The sequence below is a fragment of the Tachypleus tridentatus genome, chromosome 1 (genome assembly GCF_004210375.1).
Source record: "Tachypleus tridentatus isolate NWPU-2018 chromosome 1, ASM421037v1, whole genome shotgun sequence".
Taxonomy (NCBI): domain Eukaryota; kingdom Metazoa; phylum Arthropoda; class Merostomata; order Xiphosura; family Limulidae; genus Tachypleus; species Tachypleus tridentatus.
The window spans coordinates 153,377,248-153,395,791 of record NC_134825.1 but is presented as its reverse complement, the minus strand read 5'-3'; the positions used below and the strand labels follow the sequence as shown (position 1 = coordinate 153,395,791).

The 18,544-nt window shown below is 28.7% G+C and overlaps 1 protein-coding gene across 1 annotated transcript in view; it reads right to left on the bottom strand.

Moving 5' to 3' along the window:
* Nucleotides 1–18,544, bottom strand: part of LOC143227681 (cAMP and cAMP-inhibited cGMP 3',5'-cyclic phosphodiesterase 10A-like) — an 89,823-nt gene that overhangs the window by 31,555 nt on the left and 39,724 nt on the right. Inside the window, exons 8-14 of the mRNA XM_076459024.1 lie at nt 18,421–18,513; nt 17,750–17,877; nt 15,818–15,876; nt 10,513–10,655; nt 6,498–6,584; nt 4,808–4,958; nt 3,736–3,891 (exon numbers count right to left, since the gene is read on the bottom strand). Coding sequence (XP_076315139.1) covers nt 3,736–3,891; nt 4,808–4,958; nt 6,498–6,584; nt 10,513–10,655; nt 15,818–15,876; nt 17,750–17,877; nt 18,421–18,513 — 817 coding nt within the window. The remainder of the gene's footprint in view (nt 1–3,735; nt 3,892–4,807; nt 4,959–6,497; nt 6,585–10,512; nt 10,656–15,817; nt 15,877–17,749; nt 17,878–18,420; nt 18,514–18,544) is intronic.

Below are 18,544 nucleotides of genomic sequence, written 5' to 3'. Positions count from 1 at the left end.
AGAGGATGATAAAGAATGAGCTTATCTTGTTGTTCATGATGAGCCAGATGAGGAAGTGCCAGATAAAGAGACAAGAGGTGGCTTATACAGTTGACTGAGCTGCTGCCAACAGGACAAGTTCTCAACCGATATGGCTGAGTTATTGATGAACATTAACTAGGAAGGTCTTTTAATCATAATTACGAAATAATGGAACTAAAAGAGCTTGTTTCTGAACTAGTCAGCAGTTTCAGATGATAACTTATTGCTTATCATAAGCTTAGATAGTCATATGACATTTTCTGAGTTAAGAAGTGATTTTTCTGAAATAAAATATCATAAGATATTCTAGGAGAATCACTATACTAATATAGCTGAGTGACGAGTGTCTATGAAATATACCAAATGATTTCTGCTAGATTCTTTTCAGTTTTTAACTGTCTATATAACTTCTCCACATGCAATGACGAACTTATGTTTCCTTTGACTGTATGTTGATATTCATTGAAGTAACAGCATGAATCGTAATTCAGTTTGACAAGAATTTTACCTGAAAAGTTTTAGTTAGGTTGAGTTCTGACAATGACTATTTATTTTGTATGTCTAAAAATGAAATCAAACTACATAGCAGCATACTACTGTACCATAAAAACATAATGCCATATAACCTAAGTAATTTTGAAAGGTTATAGGGTATCATATTTTTGTGTTAAATTGATTTATTGAAAATATGTGTTTTCCTATGAATTACTGTACTATATATATGGAGAAGTAGTGTGTGTGACAACTTGAGAAGACTGCCACATTATTTACACAGTCTGTTCCAAGCTAGTAGTGTATGTGACAATATGTATTGGTGAAATGTGTATACAACTATATACAGATATAAATAAACTAAATATCTGTTTGTGAATTCTGAAAAGCTTTACCGAGTAAGTGAATCTGAGTAAAACTTCATTAAAAGGTAATTTTCATTTTTAAGAATAAAAATACTTGTTTCTAAGGGATGTAATTAGTTTTTTAACAGTAATATTTTATATTTAATATCTTATTCTTTTTACTCTAACACTAATAATTCTTGGGTCTGTAATAAAATCATTAATGAACAATTCAAACATATGATATAAAATTAATAATATCATTATTTTCTGTGAATTTATTGCATTAGTGACAAGAAATGTCCAAATTATTTTAACCTTTTCACTTATGTTTACTTATATGGTTTTATTGAAGTACTTTTGTACCTACTGAAGCAGCAACCATCATCTCTACAAAGAACTAAATCTCAGTGGCAAACATTAGCTGCTTCCAGCAGACTGTAATATAAACAGCATGTGATTCCATGACATGTGCACAGGTTAGCTCGAATTTGGATAATTCTAGACACTCAAGTTTTGTTAGGCTAGGATAAGAAATTTATAAATTTTAGATACTTGTGTTAATAAAATTAATGAAAAAAACAAGGATTTGTATTACTCACAATTTTTTGTACTTGAAACCATTCTTCAAGCCTCAATGAGACTCAGAAATTTGAATGTCCCAAAAATAATTTAAAAATTTCTAAATATGCATTTCAGAACATAAAAAAATCTTAAACATAAAAAAACAGTGCTTATGTTTCATTTAGAGTGAATCTATGTTTAACAATATTTCTCTGTTGTATCGCATTGCTGTAATTTGCGTTACATGTAAGTGTTTTATAGTTACACCACTATTTGATCACTGTACTTACATAGATCTAACTGATTTTAAAGTTCAAGATTAATGCTAGTTTGAGGACAAGCGTGAATTAAAGTTCTCTATAATCTTATTTTAATACCAGAATTTTTCAAAATCTTTCAATTATGCAAACATATTTGCAGTTGCAACATAACATATTGGTCATGATGTTACTGCTACTCTAGTTGTCTATTGTTTTTTTCACTTACTGTTTTCACTGGCACACAGGTGATTACTTGAAGTTATAACCTCCTTTATGTTACAATGGAAATGACCACTCATTACTGGCTCCCTCACTTTATCTACTGCAAGCTTAGTGTTTGAATAAAATCTCAGCTTTCATCATTATACTGTTCCTTTAGTTAATTTTAGAATACTATTGTTAGGATTATTTTACAATAAAATAGCATTTTACAACTGGAAATTCTGGTTTGATTTGTTTTTCCAGTGAAGAAGCCAGTAATTTAGAAATTTTATTCTTTATGTAAAGTCAACATAGCTTAGTCTGCTGTAAGATCATTAGCCAGATCAAGTGATATTTCAACTTCCATCCCTATCTTGTTTTGTTCCTTTTTCAAGTACAGTAGGTAGTCATTTTTATTTAGTTTTTCTAATAGCTGTTTGCTTACTTTTATTTATAAAATAGCTTAAATATGTTACTTGGATATAGATTGTATTTTAATACTTTTTCAATATAATAATAATAAAAAAATGGATACTCAAAGATCAGAACGACTGCTTTACTATATCTAATGTTCATAAAATTATGGTAACTGCTGGAACTAGGTAGCTGCTAAGCCTGTTGAAGGAAGATGATAATGAATAAAAATAATAAACCATGGCTTTGGCCCAACTTGCCTATTTTTGACATTAGGATGCTCTGGATAGCTAAAAAACAGCATATACACTGGAGATAGAGCAACTATGAAAAGTCTGATGACCAGTACATGTTGTGTTAACTCCTTCACTTCATACATTATATAAAGGTTGGTTTCTTAAAGACACCACTTGTATAGTGCACAAAGTTTTGAATATTTAAATATTCTAAATGCTACAATTATCTCTTAATGGTTGAATTTCCTGTTTCACCTTGTATTTAAGTTTCTTATAGAAACACTATATTTCTATAAGAAAGCTATCTCCAAGGGGTAGTAATATCCTTTACACTAAAATAATGTTTTTGTTTTTTTTACATTTTTCATAGAACAATAAAAAAATAGGTAGTCAAAGATCATGAAGACTCTTTTGCTCTATCAAATTATGATAAAATTATAATTACTGTAGAACTAGGTAGGTACTAGGCATATTGAAGAAAGATAATGATGAATTAAAGTATGCAATTTCAGCTTTGATTATTTGTCATTTCTGACCTTGGGATGCTTTGGATAGCTGAAAATTAGCATATACACCAGAGATGAAGTAACTACACCAGGTAGATCTCCATATCTGGCTTCTGATAACCTAGAGAAAAAAATCCAGGTGACTTTTGTACTGCTTCAGTACAGGTGTCCATGCAATTCCTATACAGAGAGTGCTAGTGTACTCTTTGATAAATAAAATATACAGTATTTGTGTACTGTTTGAAAAAAAAACTGTTCCATTGTACAATTGTGTCTAGTTTCTTTATCCCTTTCTCAAGAACTCAGTTACTATGATAATTCAAATTAATTTCCCAATAAATATCTTGTTGAATCTCCTATTAACCTGCAGATCTATCTTGTCACTTTTACATGAAATTAGTTTCTCTTGATAGTATCAAATATTAGCAATTTAAAGTTATGATAGTAAAGTGACAAGTTATTTACAGCATTGAACTGACTATAATAATTATTTAAAATTATATAATATTGAACTAATTATACATCAAGTTTTTGTATCTATGTCTACATTTCATTGTTTTGGGTCCATTGTCTAAAAAATCAACATCAACTAATATTCAGTGTTCCACGTTTCAAAGTCTTTCAATTTCCATTCCCATATACATAGTCAGATTTCAATGTAACCTAAAGATTACAAACAAAAACTATCTATATTAACCTGGAGAATAGAAACAGTCACTTGGTAGTGATGCTGTTCCATTATTGACACATTGTACAGTGCAGCCAGTGGAGACTCTGTGAATTCCATAAACCTGTTGTTTAGTCCTCTATGATCAATATCATGACATACAGCTGCAATTAACAGTGCTTCACACTAGAAAAATAAATTAGTTTATAAACTCTAGATTACACAGTAATATAATTTAAAACAATTAACTTTATTTTCAAAATATAATTCCAGTATAATTACTGGATGTATCTTATAAAGTACTGTATTCATATTTAATAATACTCAATAGAAAAAAAAAACCAATATAAAGAATTGGTCCTTATTTTTTGACAGTTGACTTTGAGACACAGATTCTTCACTAACAACAAAACTTAAAATTAGATGACAAGAAAATAAAATGCATACATGAGTCTGTTAAAACATTCCATAAATATGACTTATTTTGACTTTTAACATTAGATATAAATATTCTTTTAGAAATTACAACCTTTGACTTACTCTTATCCAAACTAAATTAATGAATCAAGGACCTTTAAGCTTTTGTAAAAAGTAATTAAAATTTGTTTAGTAGTTTAAAAAAAAGTTTGTTTGTTTGTTTAGAATTAAGCATAAAGCTACGCAATGGGATATATGTGTTCTGCCCACCACGGTTATCGAAACCAGGTTTCTATGGGTGTGAGTCCGCAGAAATTCCACTGTGTCACTGGGGAACGAAAAAAATAAGTATTCCATAGCTACATATAGTACTGTTATATGATGTACCAGTGAAGAATTACATTCACATTAATTAATAATCAAGATAGCTTAGCATTTAGGAATAAAACACACAGTATAATTGAAATATAAAACTTTTTCAGTTGTTTTATGTAAATAATTTCAAACTTCACTGCATTTTAAAATATTATTACATATATAAACATGCTTCTGAACATATAATTTTAATCAAACATTTTTAGTTTCCTTAAAAAATACCTAAAATTGTACCACTGAAATATCAAAAGCTAGAAATATCTTAAATTACCAGTTTATTAAATTTACACTTCATAAAGATATGACTTACCTCGAGTTGAGTGAATTGTTCATGATAACGTACCAGTATACAATACATGCAATGAGTCACACTGACAGCATGCCTAAAGTTGTGGTATGGCATAGGACGATAGTTTTTCTTAACTGCCAGAATAAATCGGCACAATTTTTTTGCTGAAAAGCTACAGGGAATACAGTTAAGTATAGAGTAGTATTTTATCTTTAAAAATACTAAATGATCACAACATGAATGACTTCTAAAATTAAATTATTCATATCAATGCTTGTTGAGCTTTGATAAGTAAATAAATATATAAATTGAGAACTTTTAATATTGTTAATTTAATTTTGCTTATAAGACTGTGGCTGTATAAACAGAAAGTACCTACGTACAGCTTTGGTGTCAGCTGTAAGAAGATTAAAGGGAGTACTTGGAACCATGAAGACATTTTCTTGTGGAAATTGAATTTTTTGATGTGCTACTTTTGAGTATCCAACTTTAACAAAAAATAATTTAGTAATGATCCTGATAAGTAAATATTACCATAACTTCTACAGTATGGATATAGTTGTTACTGAATGAGGAATGTAAATATTGTATAATGATAAAACTCACACAAGTTCCATTTGGCATAAAGTCAAGACCACAAATGTCCTCAAAAAGTGACTGAAAATCTATTTGAAGGAAAGGTTCCCAAGCTTTTAAGCCTGGAGGTCATTAGAGTTTCTACAATGTAGCTAGAGGGACAATAAATGTTTAGTTTCACAATGCCAATTCAAATTGTACTCCTTTGTTATAGAAGTGATTTTCTAACATGTTAGACAGGCAGTCCTTTCTTTAATATCTGAACAAAAATAATTTTCATCCCATTTATCTTGAAATTTCTTCTTTTCTGTATTCAACATAATTCATTTTCACTATACTGCTACTACAATAGAATCCTTTGAATCAACAGTATTTTCTCACAAACAGAGGACATATGGTCTATACTTCAAGGGTAAGTCTATTTGCACAAGAGGTCAGGGAATGCATCAATGAATTAGTGTAATCTAGACCAAGTATTCCTGCAGTGTTCATAAAAAAAAGGAATCAAACAATGTTTGTAGCATTATACTACACACAACACAGGTAAGTCTTCTTGCAAGTCAAGTGTGAATACAAATACTTTATTAGTGCTTTGATGATGACCTAACACTATGAGTTGAAATGTTGTAATTATTAAAATAAGAAGTTACCTGTTGAAAAAGTTACTGCTATGGTGTGTTTGAATTAATTATCACTAAACATTAAAATGCAGTTGCTATTCTCAATTCAACAATCTCCTCTTTAAGTTTTTCTAAATGGTTACTCCTAACCCTATAAGTCTCTACACTATTTGTAGGGTTAGGTGCTCTTAGGACACTTACATACTTTTTCTCTTTACCTTTTTAATAATCAGTACAAATTACAGAGAATAATTTCTTTCTATAATAACTAATCATATACTCATGTTTGCTTTAACAGTGTTTAATGTATGTTCTAACAAGATTAACATTCTTTCATAACAAAAAATACAGGTCTCTTCTAGAACAAATGCTAATTTTATATTATTAGTGGTTAAAAACAGACTCACATAGTGATTTTTAATAAGTTCTTAATGAATCGTAAAGCCATATGAAGTAACTATATGTTAAGTAATGGGTATAAAAAAGTACATTTTGTCTAAATGTTTAAAGCTTACGTGTTCTTTCCTAACAAGTTTTCCACCATCTGTACAAAAATTAAAGGTAAGTCTCTCTCTGTTAGATCATGTAATGACTTTGTAAACCTGGAAAAGATCAGACACACAGAAATTATGTGCAGTTTAGAAAGTGATGATTACTACATAGGTGTTAATACACGAAAAATCCCTCACAGTTTATTCAGTGGTATTTCTCATTACATTTGATTCAAGTACAATGAACACATTCACTTTCAATAAACAGCAGATCATTTCATTCTAAAATCAATTATGACTTACAAATCAAAATGAAACAATTCTTCTATCAATTGTCAGTTTATACTGAAAATTCTCTTCAGAAGATTATTAATTTGATACAAAAATATGTAGTTTTTTCACATGTATAATCGAATCATAAATTTGTACTAACTAAATTTTTATTTCTGACATTTTAAACGTTCCATAAAACATTTTAACAAAAACTTTTGAAAAAATATAAAGAAATTATTGAATAAGTGTTGTTAATAAAAAAAATAAGAAATTACTACTCTACATATTTTCTACAAAATATCTCACAGCCTTTTAAGTATACTAAAATACTGAGAATAGGAGTTCTTTTAGCAATAAATATAGTCAGTATAAAATATGACAGCAAAAAGTTGCATACAATTTTTTTCATTAGGTACATCTATGTTTTCATGTCTATGAAAAATATGTAAAATTAAAAATGTCAAGTAACCTTATTAATTCAGCTAACCTTAAAATAAAATAAAGGTTTAATACTGTGTCAAAAGCTGTTATTCATTGTTAACTGATACACAGCCAGTATAAACTTGTTTTAAGTATATAAATGGTCATCTGAAAATTAAAAAATCTAGTTTGCATACTCAAAATACTACTATCAGAAAACAACACTAATGAAAAAGTGAGGAAAAGACCTTTTTGGAATAACTTCAAAACCATTTGAGCTATTTTAATAAATTTAAAAAGTAACAGAAGCATTCTGTATAAACCCAATTTAAAATATTTGATATATTCTTCACACCTGTGTATCTTTTAAATTGGAGTATGCCAAGTCTCTTGTACTTAAAAGCGAGTCATACTTCCACATGTACTACTTTTCATTCAGATAAGATTATATGTTCCTCAGAAGCTGGAGGAACATTACAAAGTGTTATACAGGAATAAATCAGAATTTTCTGAAACAAACTGAGTTGGTGAATGAGACCAAACATAATGTAAAAACAAAATAGGCAATAATCTTTACTAACTAGAACTACTAATCAAAGTTAACAAGAACACAGGAAACTGGATAGTGCTGTTCTTATCCATAAAGCAGACCTTACCAAGATAGTAAGAGTTATGGAAAAACTCTAGAAGAGACTAAGAGAATACAAATATATAAAAAAATGTAACTGTTTACAAACATTTCCTTATAAAATCTAACCTTAATGGAAGATCTGTATTTACTGAAAAGTAATTCTTGGTCCTCAATTTTTGACTGAATTGAGGAAAAAAAAAAGAGACAGGACATCACAGTAATGTGCATAATGGAAGAAGAACAATAACTGTACTTGATAACTAACTCCCTAAACTTTCCTAAAAACTTACAAAGAGATTTATTATGAGTTATTTAAGATTATAAATTCAATCTTAAGAGAGTATAACTATTCACGGAAAGAAGTAAAATTTCACTTACCAAACTAAGAGCCTGAGAAAGAATTAACTGATTTTATGATGCTGTATTTTCAGGATGAATGTATTCTTATACAATGTACAGAATTACAGACTAGATGTTACTTCAAAAAAAATGACAATGAACAAAAGCAGCTGGGATGAAGGCAACTTAACATCTTTTTTGATCATCTGTTGTGTGAAAACTGCACATACCAGCACAACTGACAAATTTCAAATAAGACAACAATGCTTTATTGAAATAAGAAGGTAGAAAATGCATGATATGAATTATATATACCATATTGCCAAATAGAATGACCCAGAGTACAGTTAACTGGAATGAAATTGTCATATTTCCAATGTTAGATAAAAGATGTATGAATATTGAAAACTATAGATGAAAATAAAATACTATCTCTCCTCCTTTCTTTCTGAGTAGCATAACCAAACAGTCCAATATAACTTACACAAAGTCCTGAAGTTCCCACTAGAGGGTGCCACAAAACTAAATAGCATAAAAGGAGCACAACACTTCTTTTTATTGCTGTTATAGACGTAAGTTTGAATTAAGTTATAAACTAATAAGTAGCCTATAATAATAAAAATCATGGTGTATATTTTCTCTTGACTGAATATTTATGCTGTAACTAAAAAAGTGAACATCACAGTTTCTCGATATATCAAAGTATGTAAGTTCACCAAGTTTTGTTTGTGTAAACTTATTTAATCTCAAACTTTCAAGATTTGTCAGTCTTCATCAATAAAATAAAAGTAACAAGTTTGCAATAACATAATTGATTAAAAATGACTACTGATCAAATCTTAATGTAATGTAATTACATACTATTAATAGGCTGGATGATTAAAACAAATTATTTGATCTGGGCCAAATGTGGCATAAGTAACTAAATATAAGAAAAAGATAGGATTTCTGACATTTGTATGAAAAACAGTAAGTGTTCCAGATGATCAAGTATCCAGTCACCCTTTTCTGGGACTAAACTTAAATATTACTAGTTTGTCTTTCAGAGCACTGAATGATTATTTTCACTGAAGTTAAAGCTTTAAAGCACAAACCTTTTCAAAACTGCAGGTATCGCCATTAAAGATAATATGACAAGCTAAGATAATGTGGTGTATCTATAGCCACTTACAAGCACTCTCCTCTTGAGAACCAATTAGAGGCAAATTGATGCAAGCTAGTATACATACTGTCTTTCAGTATTTTGCAAGCAAAATGATATGGGTTATAAATTCCCCTTTTACATATTTGGTACCATTATATGATAGAATCTAACTAGGATAATTTGATTAACTGTTTTGTAACTTGAAGCCTACTAGCTATTATTTAATATACTCACACTCATTTGTCTCAAGTATATGCTTTTCATGTAAATGAAAATACAACTACAAATTATCCTAACTCAGGTCCCTTGCTATTTCTATAACTACAATGGTCCTGAGGAAATATAAACACAAGAGAGTGGAATTGATTCAAAGATTTTTTTTCCTATATCCAGACAATAAAAACGTGAATCCCTTGAATGTCATAACTAAGCAAATACAAACATGTTATAAATGGGTTTTACATATATTCATTCTATTGCCAACAGTCTCTAATATCATTAACATGTGCCTTGTGATCACAAAAACAAAAGTAGTATAAACATTAACAAAGGCAACAGTAAGTTATATTAACTAATATGCTTTCATTTATCTTTAAACATCAGATGTGTACAGAATGGTCTAACAGAACAAGATCAGATGAAAGCTACCTGCCTCATAAGTTCTATTTATGATGCAAAATCCAGCTTTCTGATAAAGCCATTGAATTCTTAGAAGTTTGGTACTCTATTAATTTTCCATTATATACTAAAACAGAATAGGAGCAGACAAAAATTATTTTCAGAGTATAGAAATTTTACTCCACATGAGCATACATGAAAAGAAATGCATTCTTTCTCAAAGACTCTCCCCCCCTGCTCCAAGAATCAGTTATTCATTTCTGTGAAAAAAATTATTTAGATTTTTTTCCCTCAAGTTCTAAAAAGCTGATAGCATATTTTCTTTTTGAAACATCAACAGGTGCCACAGGTCATATCTTTATTAACCTCTTTATGAACAAATATTATCTTAAACATGATACTCACATTTAAATACCCCCCAAAATAGCATAGTGGTATGTCTGTGGACTTAAAATGCTAGAAACTGGGTTTTGATTCCCCTGGTGCACAAAGTACAGATTACCCTTTGTGTAGGTTTGTGCTTAACTTTTAAAAAAAAATTAAATTTTAAGGTACTTTAGCTAATACTTGTTAAAAATAGCTTAGACCTTTAAATATCCTAGTAATTAACATACTCATCTAAATGAGGAATTAAATGAGATTTCTGTACAGTGTCATACATTTCTTCAACATCAGTTTCAGCTGCAGTACAATGGTAGAAAAACATGTCCAGCACAACAGTTAGTCGTTCCTTTCTTTCTTTTGTCTCATGAAAAAGCTTACAAAAATAAAGAAAATTTGGGTTTTTAATTGATTATGGATTTGACTTTATTACACACATACAAAAAAGAAAGAAAATTCATTTTTACTCAGTTATAAATCTTTGATAATACTTTTACATATGGATAGTACTGCATTAATGATATTTTTGTTATTCACAAATTTCATCTGCTTGGTTTCTAAACTTCCTCAACAACAACTGCTAAAGTTTTTTTTTTCTTCTTCAAGAATTGTCACAGTGTGAATCTATTCTGTCATTAAAAAACATTCTTTATCTAGATTGTGCCATGGAATGTTTAGATAACATGTTGTTCTTTATATATTTTTGACAATTTTAGCAAATATGCAGATACAAGTCATGTACAGCATATATTAAAATACTAAAGACATGCTTAATTATAAACATACATATTTTTGCCATAAAAGTTTTTTTTTTGTTTTTTTACCTATACAGAAATAATATTTTTACTTGTCATATGACAATGTTATTAGACCTATTCTACTTTTGAATGCTACATTCTTAATCTAGACCAATAGGGATTTTCAAGAACTAGAATAATGTATAACAATATTATTCTAATTATGTTATAGTCGACATATAAATTGTTAATTATGCATTTCATCCAATCTAGAAATTTTTCAGGCTGGCGAGTTACAACACACAGAGTAATGGTTGGAACATTGTTTATAAAAGCCCTCCCTGAGACCTCTGCTACTAATGTATATGACAATATGTATTGGTGATATATGTAAATAACAATACAAATATATAAATAAACATATAGGTGGAATTTCATATAAGTGTATAAATGCTACATAAGATCAACAGTGTTTGAAACATGAATAAAGCAATCATGAAAAGAGCACAGCTCTTAAGGAACATATGAATAAAAAAACAATTAATATACTGTGACATGAAGTGAATCATAATTACTGAATTGTAGGATATTATTTGAAGATACAGTTCACCTATTATTTTTATTAACATTAGTGAGATAACATTTCAATTTTGATAGGTTTTTTAGCATTTGTAATAGTGCTTTCAAAAACATAATTACTAGCAATTTCAGTTCCTATATTTGAGCTATGAAGATGACTGTTGATGAGACTTGTAAAAGAATACAATACCAAACTACTAAAGAAATTAGATACTTGCATATATTAACTCATCTTCTTATAATCCAACTTCAGAATAGGCTACACTATCCATTGTTATTTAGTTCACTTTCATTAATTCTACCAACTTCTTATTTGATTTAGTATCTGACCAAACATACCTATTGATACTGGCAAAGAAGTTGAAAAGTGCTCATCTGCCAATTTACACCACAAAACCACATTTATCCTTTGAATCAAACAGAAAAAAACAACTTTTGACCAGATGCAGGAACTTGCAGCATCACACAGTACAACTTTTAAATAGTGACACACATTAGAATGAAAACTATCATTCTGCTTTTACTGCAAGAACCTAGATTGCATAATGTTGAGTTAGCCTCTCAAATATGTGATATTATCACATCCATTACTTCAGCAATTTTTGTAATGTAATTTCATGCCATAGGAGATCTTCAAGTATGACTTAGAGCACAGTCTTTGCCTTCTAGACAGGAATGAAGGAAATTTATTTAACATCTACTTTCATTCTTTGAATATTCATCATTTTTAAAAATACAAACCACTACTCCTGATTACGTTGTCATAAGTATAGTCCAATAACATAGAGAGAATACTTATAAATTTAATTTTCAGAAAAATTCCATTAATACCTGATTTTGAAAGCATTTGTACTGCCACATTATGAATTTCAGGAGTGAAACAGTGATCAATTACTTCATTACTTATGAATACTTATAAATTTAATTTTTAGAACAATTCCATTAATACCTGATTTTGAAAGCATTTGTACTGCCACATTATGGATTTCAGGAGTGAAACAGTAATCAATTACTTCATTCTTTATGAACCTATGAATGCATTCACTCACTAATGAACAAACTATGCCATCAGTTCCACTTGAGATTAAAAACTGTTTGTCTCTGAAGCAATGTAATCTATCGACTGTTTTGGAAAAGCTTGATTTATCTCTATCAAATTCAATTATTGAATAAATTTATTCTTTATATATTTCCATTCATTTCTGATTAAAGTTTGAACTATATACTATCTACTGCAGAATTAATTTTTCAACCATAGTTCAAATTACTTTAATTTTGTAAGCCACTCTATTCATAAACTGCTTTTCTCAGAAGATAATAGTTGCTAATACTTTTCCATGAATAAAACCCTGCTCAGTTTACATGTAAAATAGCACACAGCATATAGTTTTAAAAACACACAAACTATGAGCATCTTGTTTTCCATTTCTTGGAAACAGTTAGGGTCTGAAAATTGCATCCAAAGCTGGTTTTTATAAAATATCCTATTTCACATTCAGGAAATGTTGGATACAAATATCCCTTGAAGCAGGGGATAACATCCTTGATTGACTCATTATACAGAATAAAGGTGGAGTCACTTAAGAATACTTCTAAGACTAAATTGAAAACTATTTCTTGTTGTGTTAAATATATATGAGGGTAGGATACATATAATATCTGTACAATGTACCCATTCTTCCTTTACTTTAGACTTGTACTGAAGGAATATTTAATTTAAAGTTAATGCCAGAACTACTACATTGTTTACAAAAAATGCATGACAATTTAATTCTTTGGTTAAGCAGGAGACTGATATGAGTAAACAACATGACAGTGTGAAGTATACAATGCACTGAGTAAATTATATGTACATAAGATGGACGTCAGGCATAATAAATAACCTTGATTAATAGAATATAATTAACCATAGCCATCCAAGCCCTCAGAACCTTATGGGCACTTTGACCATCTCAGTTATCGTCAAAGATTTTGAGTTATTCTCTTTCCTTTAGAATGTATAACATATTTAACATACATTGTTTATATCATTATTATTTGTTTTCTTTATTTACTAATTCAATAAATAAAAAAAATTAAAAATTGCACAAAAGAGTACAAAGACTACTGTGGAGAATAGCATCTAGTGTTGAATCATGACCTCAAACAAATTTACTTTGTATCAAATTAAAGCTCTACAAAAAAATCTTGAAATATGAATTACACATTGTAAGACAGAGTGAGATGGTTGTGTCTAAATACCACATCTCTTAAATTGTGATTCTTTCAAAAACAATTGTTGTTGGAAACAATACAACTAATAATCCAAATAAAGCATGCATCAGCATCATAACAAAACATACTCTATCTAAACCAGGGTAAAGAGAGTTTTGATCTTTCTATTAGTATTTCAACAATAGCTTCGGAATTCAGAAGAACAGGATACACTACCAGAACACATCAGCAGTTACTGCAAAAAACTTTTGTATGTTAAAAGAATTTTTTGGTAAGCTATGATGGCTATTTCATATTGACAACTACGGATATATATGTATATAAACAAAACTTTTTACTAAACATATATAACATCTGAAACATTTCATATTCTCCTTGAAACCTACAAAAATAATTAAAAATAAAAATATATTTACAGGACTAACAAAATACAAATTTTACCATGCACAAAAACTAATTAAAGGACTTTTAAAAAGTGTTAATGTTATATATATCTTAAAACCATGATGAGTATATCAAGATAAAAAAATCCACATTTACTATGAATTTCCACCCTACTGAAGTACTGGGTACTTAACTGGTGTACAGCATTAATTAGATAATCTCATAGTATTTAGTATAAAGTCTTCAAGGTCATACATTCTCTATCTCAAAAAAAGTCTAAAACATTCAAGATGTTTATTCTAAACAGCAGGGTTTGTAATACCAAATTTCCCAGCCCTCCAAGTTAACCCAATAAAACTATAAAGTGTAAAATTACTAAAATGCACATAAAACAAAGATTTAAAAGTAACAGAAAAAAAATGTTAATAACATAATGTTACAGAAGTAGACAGTCCGAGAAGTTTATTAAGAGTTTATTCTACCACTTTGTTATCAATATTCTAGAACTGAGATAGTTATATTTACTTATGTAATTCTCATAATTCAGTTTCTAACTATCTCATAGTTATATTTACTTATGTAATTCTCATAATTCAGTTTCTAACTATCTCATAGTTATATTTACTTATGTAATTCTCATAATTCAGTTTCTAACTATCTCATAGTTATATTTACTTATGTAATTCTTATAATTCAGTTTCTAACTATCTCATAGTTATATTTACTTATGTAATTCTTATAACTCAGTTTCTAACGTTCCAAAATGTTAGATGACAGTTTTTATGTATAAAGACTGGAGAGTGAGCAAACGTAACAGAACCATAAATAACTTAAACTGTGCACTAAAAAAACCCAAAAGACAGCTTAATCCTTGAAAGATTAAACATTGTATTTGATGAAAACATATCCTGGATAATTATATTTAGAATTTAATTTGTCTTAAAAACCTAAATATTTAGCTAATAAACAGTTAAATGTTCTGCTAATGAACAAACTTGAAAAACATAATATTACTTTATCTTAATAATAAAGTTATACATTAAAGATTTGCTCTATTGAAAATCATCAGTGAAACTAACTTACCACAAGCATGTCTGATTATTTTGAAACAACACATGGACCAAACAAACCTATATATGCAAGCTGAATTGTACTTGGACCTCTTTAGTTTGAATTGTATTCCAGTTGGTACCTTCAATTGGTTTCTTACACTAAACTTTATGCAGTACTACGTCCTTAGAATCAAGCAGTAGTTATAAAAATACTCTAAAAAATAATAAACATATGTAAAAAAACTAAAACAATTAGCATAATAATTATTCTGGTTTTTGGTTTTTTTAAAGCTGCATGATGATACACCCAGATTGGTCTCAGTAAAATTATAATAAACTGATAGTGATCTATCTTGGGTTGACAAGACTACTGATTATGTGATACAAGAAACTATATTACCATTTTACAAAACACATGGGGTCTATTACCTGAAGGTTATACTTAACTTGAACTTTAAAACAGTAACAATATTTTTTTACTGATGAACACTGCTTTTAAGATTATGACTCTGACCAGCTCAGAAGCATTTAAAGTCTTCAAACATGCTGGATGAAACCAATTAGAAACCCACCTTTGAATAATGTAAAGCTAGTGCACAATATTTTGCAAATTTTTCCATTGCTTCTTTATCTAAAAACAAAAAATAAATATTTTTAAGCATATAAGCTTTTACAAACAAAAATACACTCTTGTTCATAATATTTTTATTGTTATATAATATCTTATTACTCAGAAAATTCTCAATAATCAAATCTTTGATATTGTACCAAATGATGGTCTAAAAAAAAAAAAAAATCTTTATCTATGCACATTTAGGTATTATAACAATTTATTAATACTGTAACAAATTAAAAGTTATACACTCCATTTTCTCTTTTACATTTATTTCTAATTATGCAAACATGTACACAAAATTAATATAGTCAATAATATATACACTGATGGCCAAAATCTTAAGGCCAATAAACATAAAGAAAAAATATGCATTTTGCATTGTTAGACTCAACCACTTATTTGAGTAGAGCTTCAAAAGATGAAAATAAGAGAAGGGAAATAAAAATAAAAAACTTTTTAGCATTTAATAGTGAAAATGTGAACACTATGAAATTAGCCTACAAACTTACTTTATACTTCAAGCTTTTCTGCAATGTTTATTCATTGTGATAATACATAAAATCAGTACCACAGCTGAAAGCAAGACTGTCAACATTAGCATGTACAGACATGGAATCTAATGCATATTAGGTCACTTAAATTAACATCAAAACATTTCTAGTTAACTATTTATGATCCATTTCTTTGTCTTAATTATCACACAAACCAATATATGAAATGATTTTCCATTTTTTTCTTATAATAAATAATGAAATATTTTAAAATTCTGTTAAACTACACACTGTTCAAATCCTCTTCTATGATGAGTTATTAAATATAAATGTTTTCATATTACAAAGTATTCTACTTCTTATTAAATTTCATAGTAAGGATTGGTAATTGTCACATGAAATTTGAGTCTGCACAGCTCACTTGCAAGACTTCTAAAGATTCTGACTTCAAATCCAAGACAAAGCAGACTACTAATTTGCATCTTGGATTTAACATATCAAGCTAATGATTGTAACACATCTAATGTTATCTGAGAAGTGTAATAAATGCTAAATGAAATATGACTTAAGTTAATTAGACTCGTTTTGTACATAAACTTGTTTTTCAACTGAAAAGAAATGTTGTGAGTTTGAAGTTGCTGCACAGAATTAGCTGGCTTTTATTATAACCTTTAATTTCAGTAGATACAGTGAAAAGGAAAAGGTTTTTGCTTTGGTAATTTCCTCTACATTTCAATTCATTTTAATTTTTGTGTTATTTATACAACTTTGATATATACTCATACTGGTAACCAATATCATTAGGCTTGAGGAGCATAAGCCCCTTAAAATGTTTTGAACTCAGTTCAGTGTTAAGTTCAAAACTTGAAAGCATAAGAAACAAGGAAACTTTTGGCAACATCTGAAAGAACAGAACACAGTATTGAATTTTACTTACTCTGAACACTTCCTGTACAATTTATACATTTAAAATCGAAGTCATATTAACTATCACAGATCATTAGCATGACACATTATTTTGTGAAGTATTGGATTTCATGATGACGAGAAACCCACTTGGAGTAAAAATGTACTCTCAAGCACAAAATGTTTCAACCTTCTTAGGTCATCTTCAGGTTAACAAAGAGAGTTTGCAAACTTATACATATAAGTTCTTTTATTAAAGAAAATACATGCTTATTTTGACTTATTGACCCCTCAACCTAATGTTTTGGATATCTAATGTCCATGATGATAATTCTAAAACATGATTAAAATACATAAAATCAATGTTGCTGTTGTATAAGAGAATTGTATCCATTCCTACTTCTAAAACAAATATTGCAAATTTTATAAATGACAAAACTAAATACAGGTTTTCAGTACATGAAGGAAAAAGTTTGATTCTCAGTACATACCATATTCTGTAAAACAAGTACCCGCCTTTTTATTGAGGATTTGCAGCACTCCAACAACACTTCCCTCAGTCTTAACAGCACTACATAAGAGGTTTCTGGTCACATAACCAGTTTTGTTGTCTATTGTACTGTTTCAAAAGAAAAACAATAATTTACTATGAGCATACCCTCAACATAAATGACAAAAAATTAATCACTTCAAAAACAGTTATCCAACTTATAACTTGGTTAAATCTGAGGTAATACAGTATATTATTGGATCTACAGTGTTGATATAAGGTAACAACGTTATCTTAAGAGAAGAAATTCTTTTTTAAATAAACATTTATCATATGTCATTTATTATAAAACAGGAAAATTTAATTATCTTATTTACATATGTTTCTTTTCAAAAACAGAATTTACAGGAGAACTGTTTGATTAAATACACACACATAACTTATTGTTTCATCATATTGGGGATATTTGAATTACACTTCATTCTGATATGAAAATTGTTGAAAAAAGCCTTATTCAAATATTACCACAGTTATATAGAGTAGTGTATTGAAATTATGCAATTTTAAAATTAAACAAAAACTATTAAATTGCCACTGATATTATAAATTTTACAGTCCATTGAATGAAAATAAAGTTCTAAGACCAAGTTAATTAAAAGAAAAATATCTTACCTTAAAAACCTAGGATCAGAATAACAGTCAATGACGTTTATGGTTGAACCAGTTATGGCAACATAACCAGCAATTCCTTTATCCAAAGGAACCCTGCACAACAAAAATATAAGTGTAGGAAGAG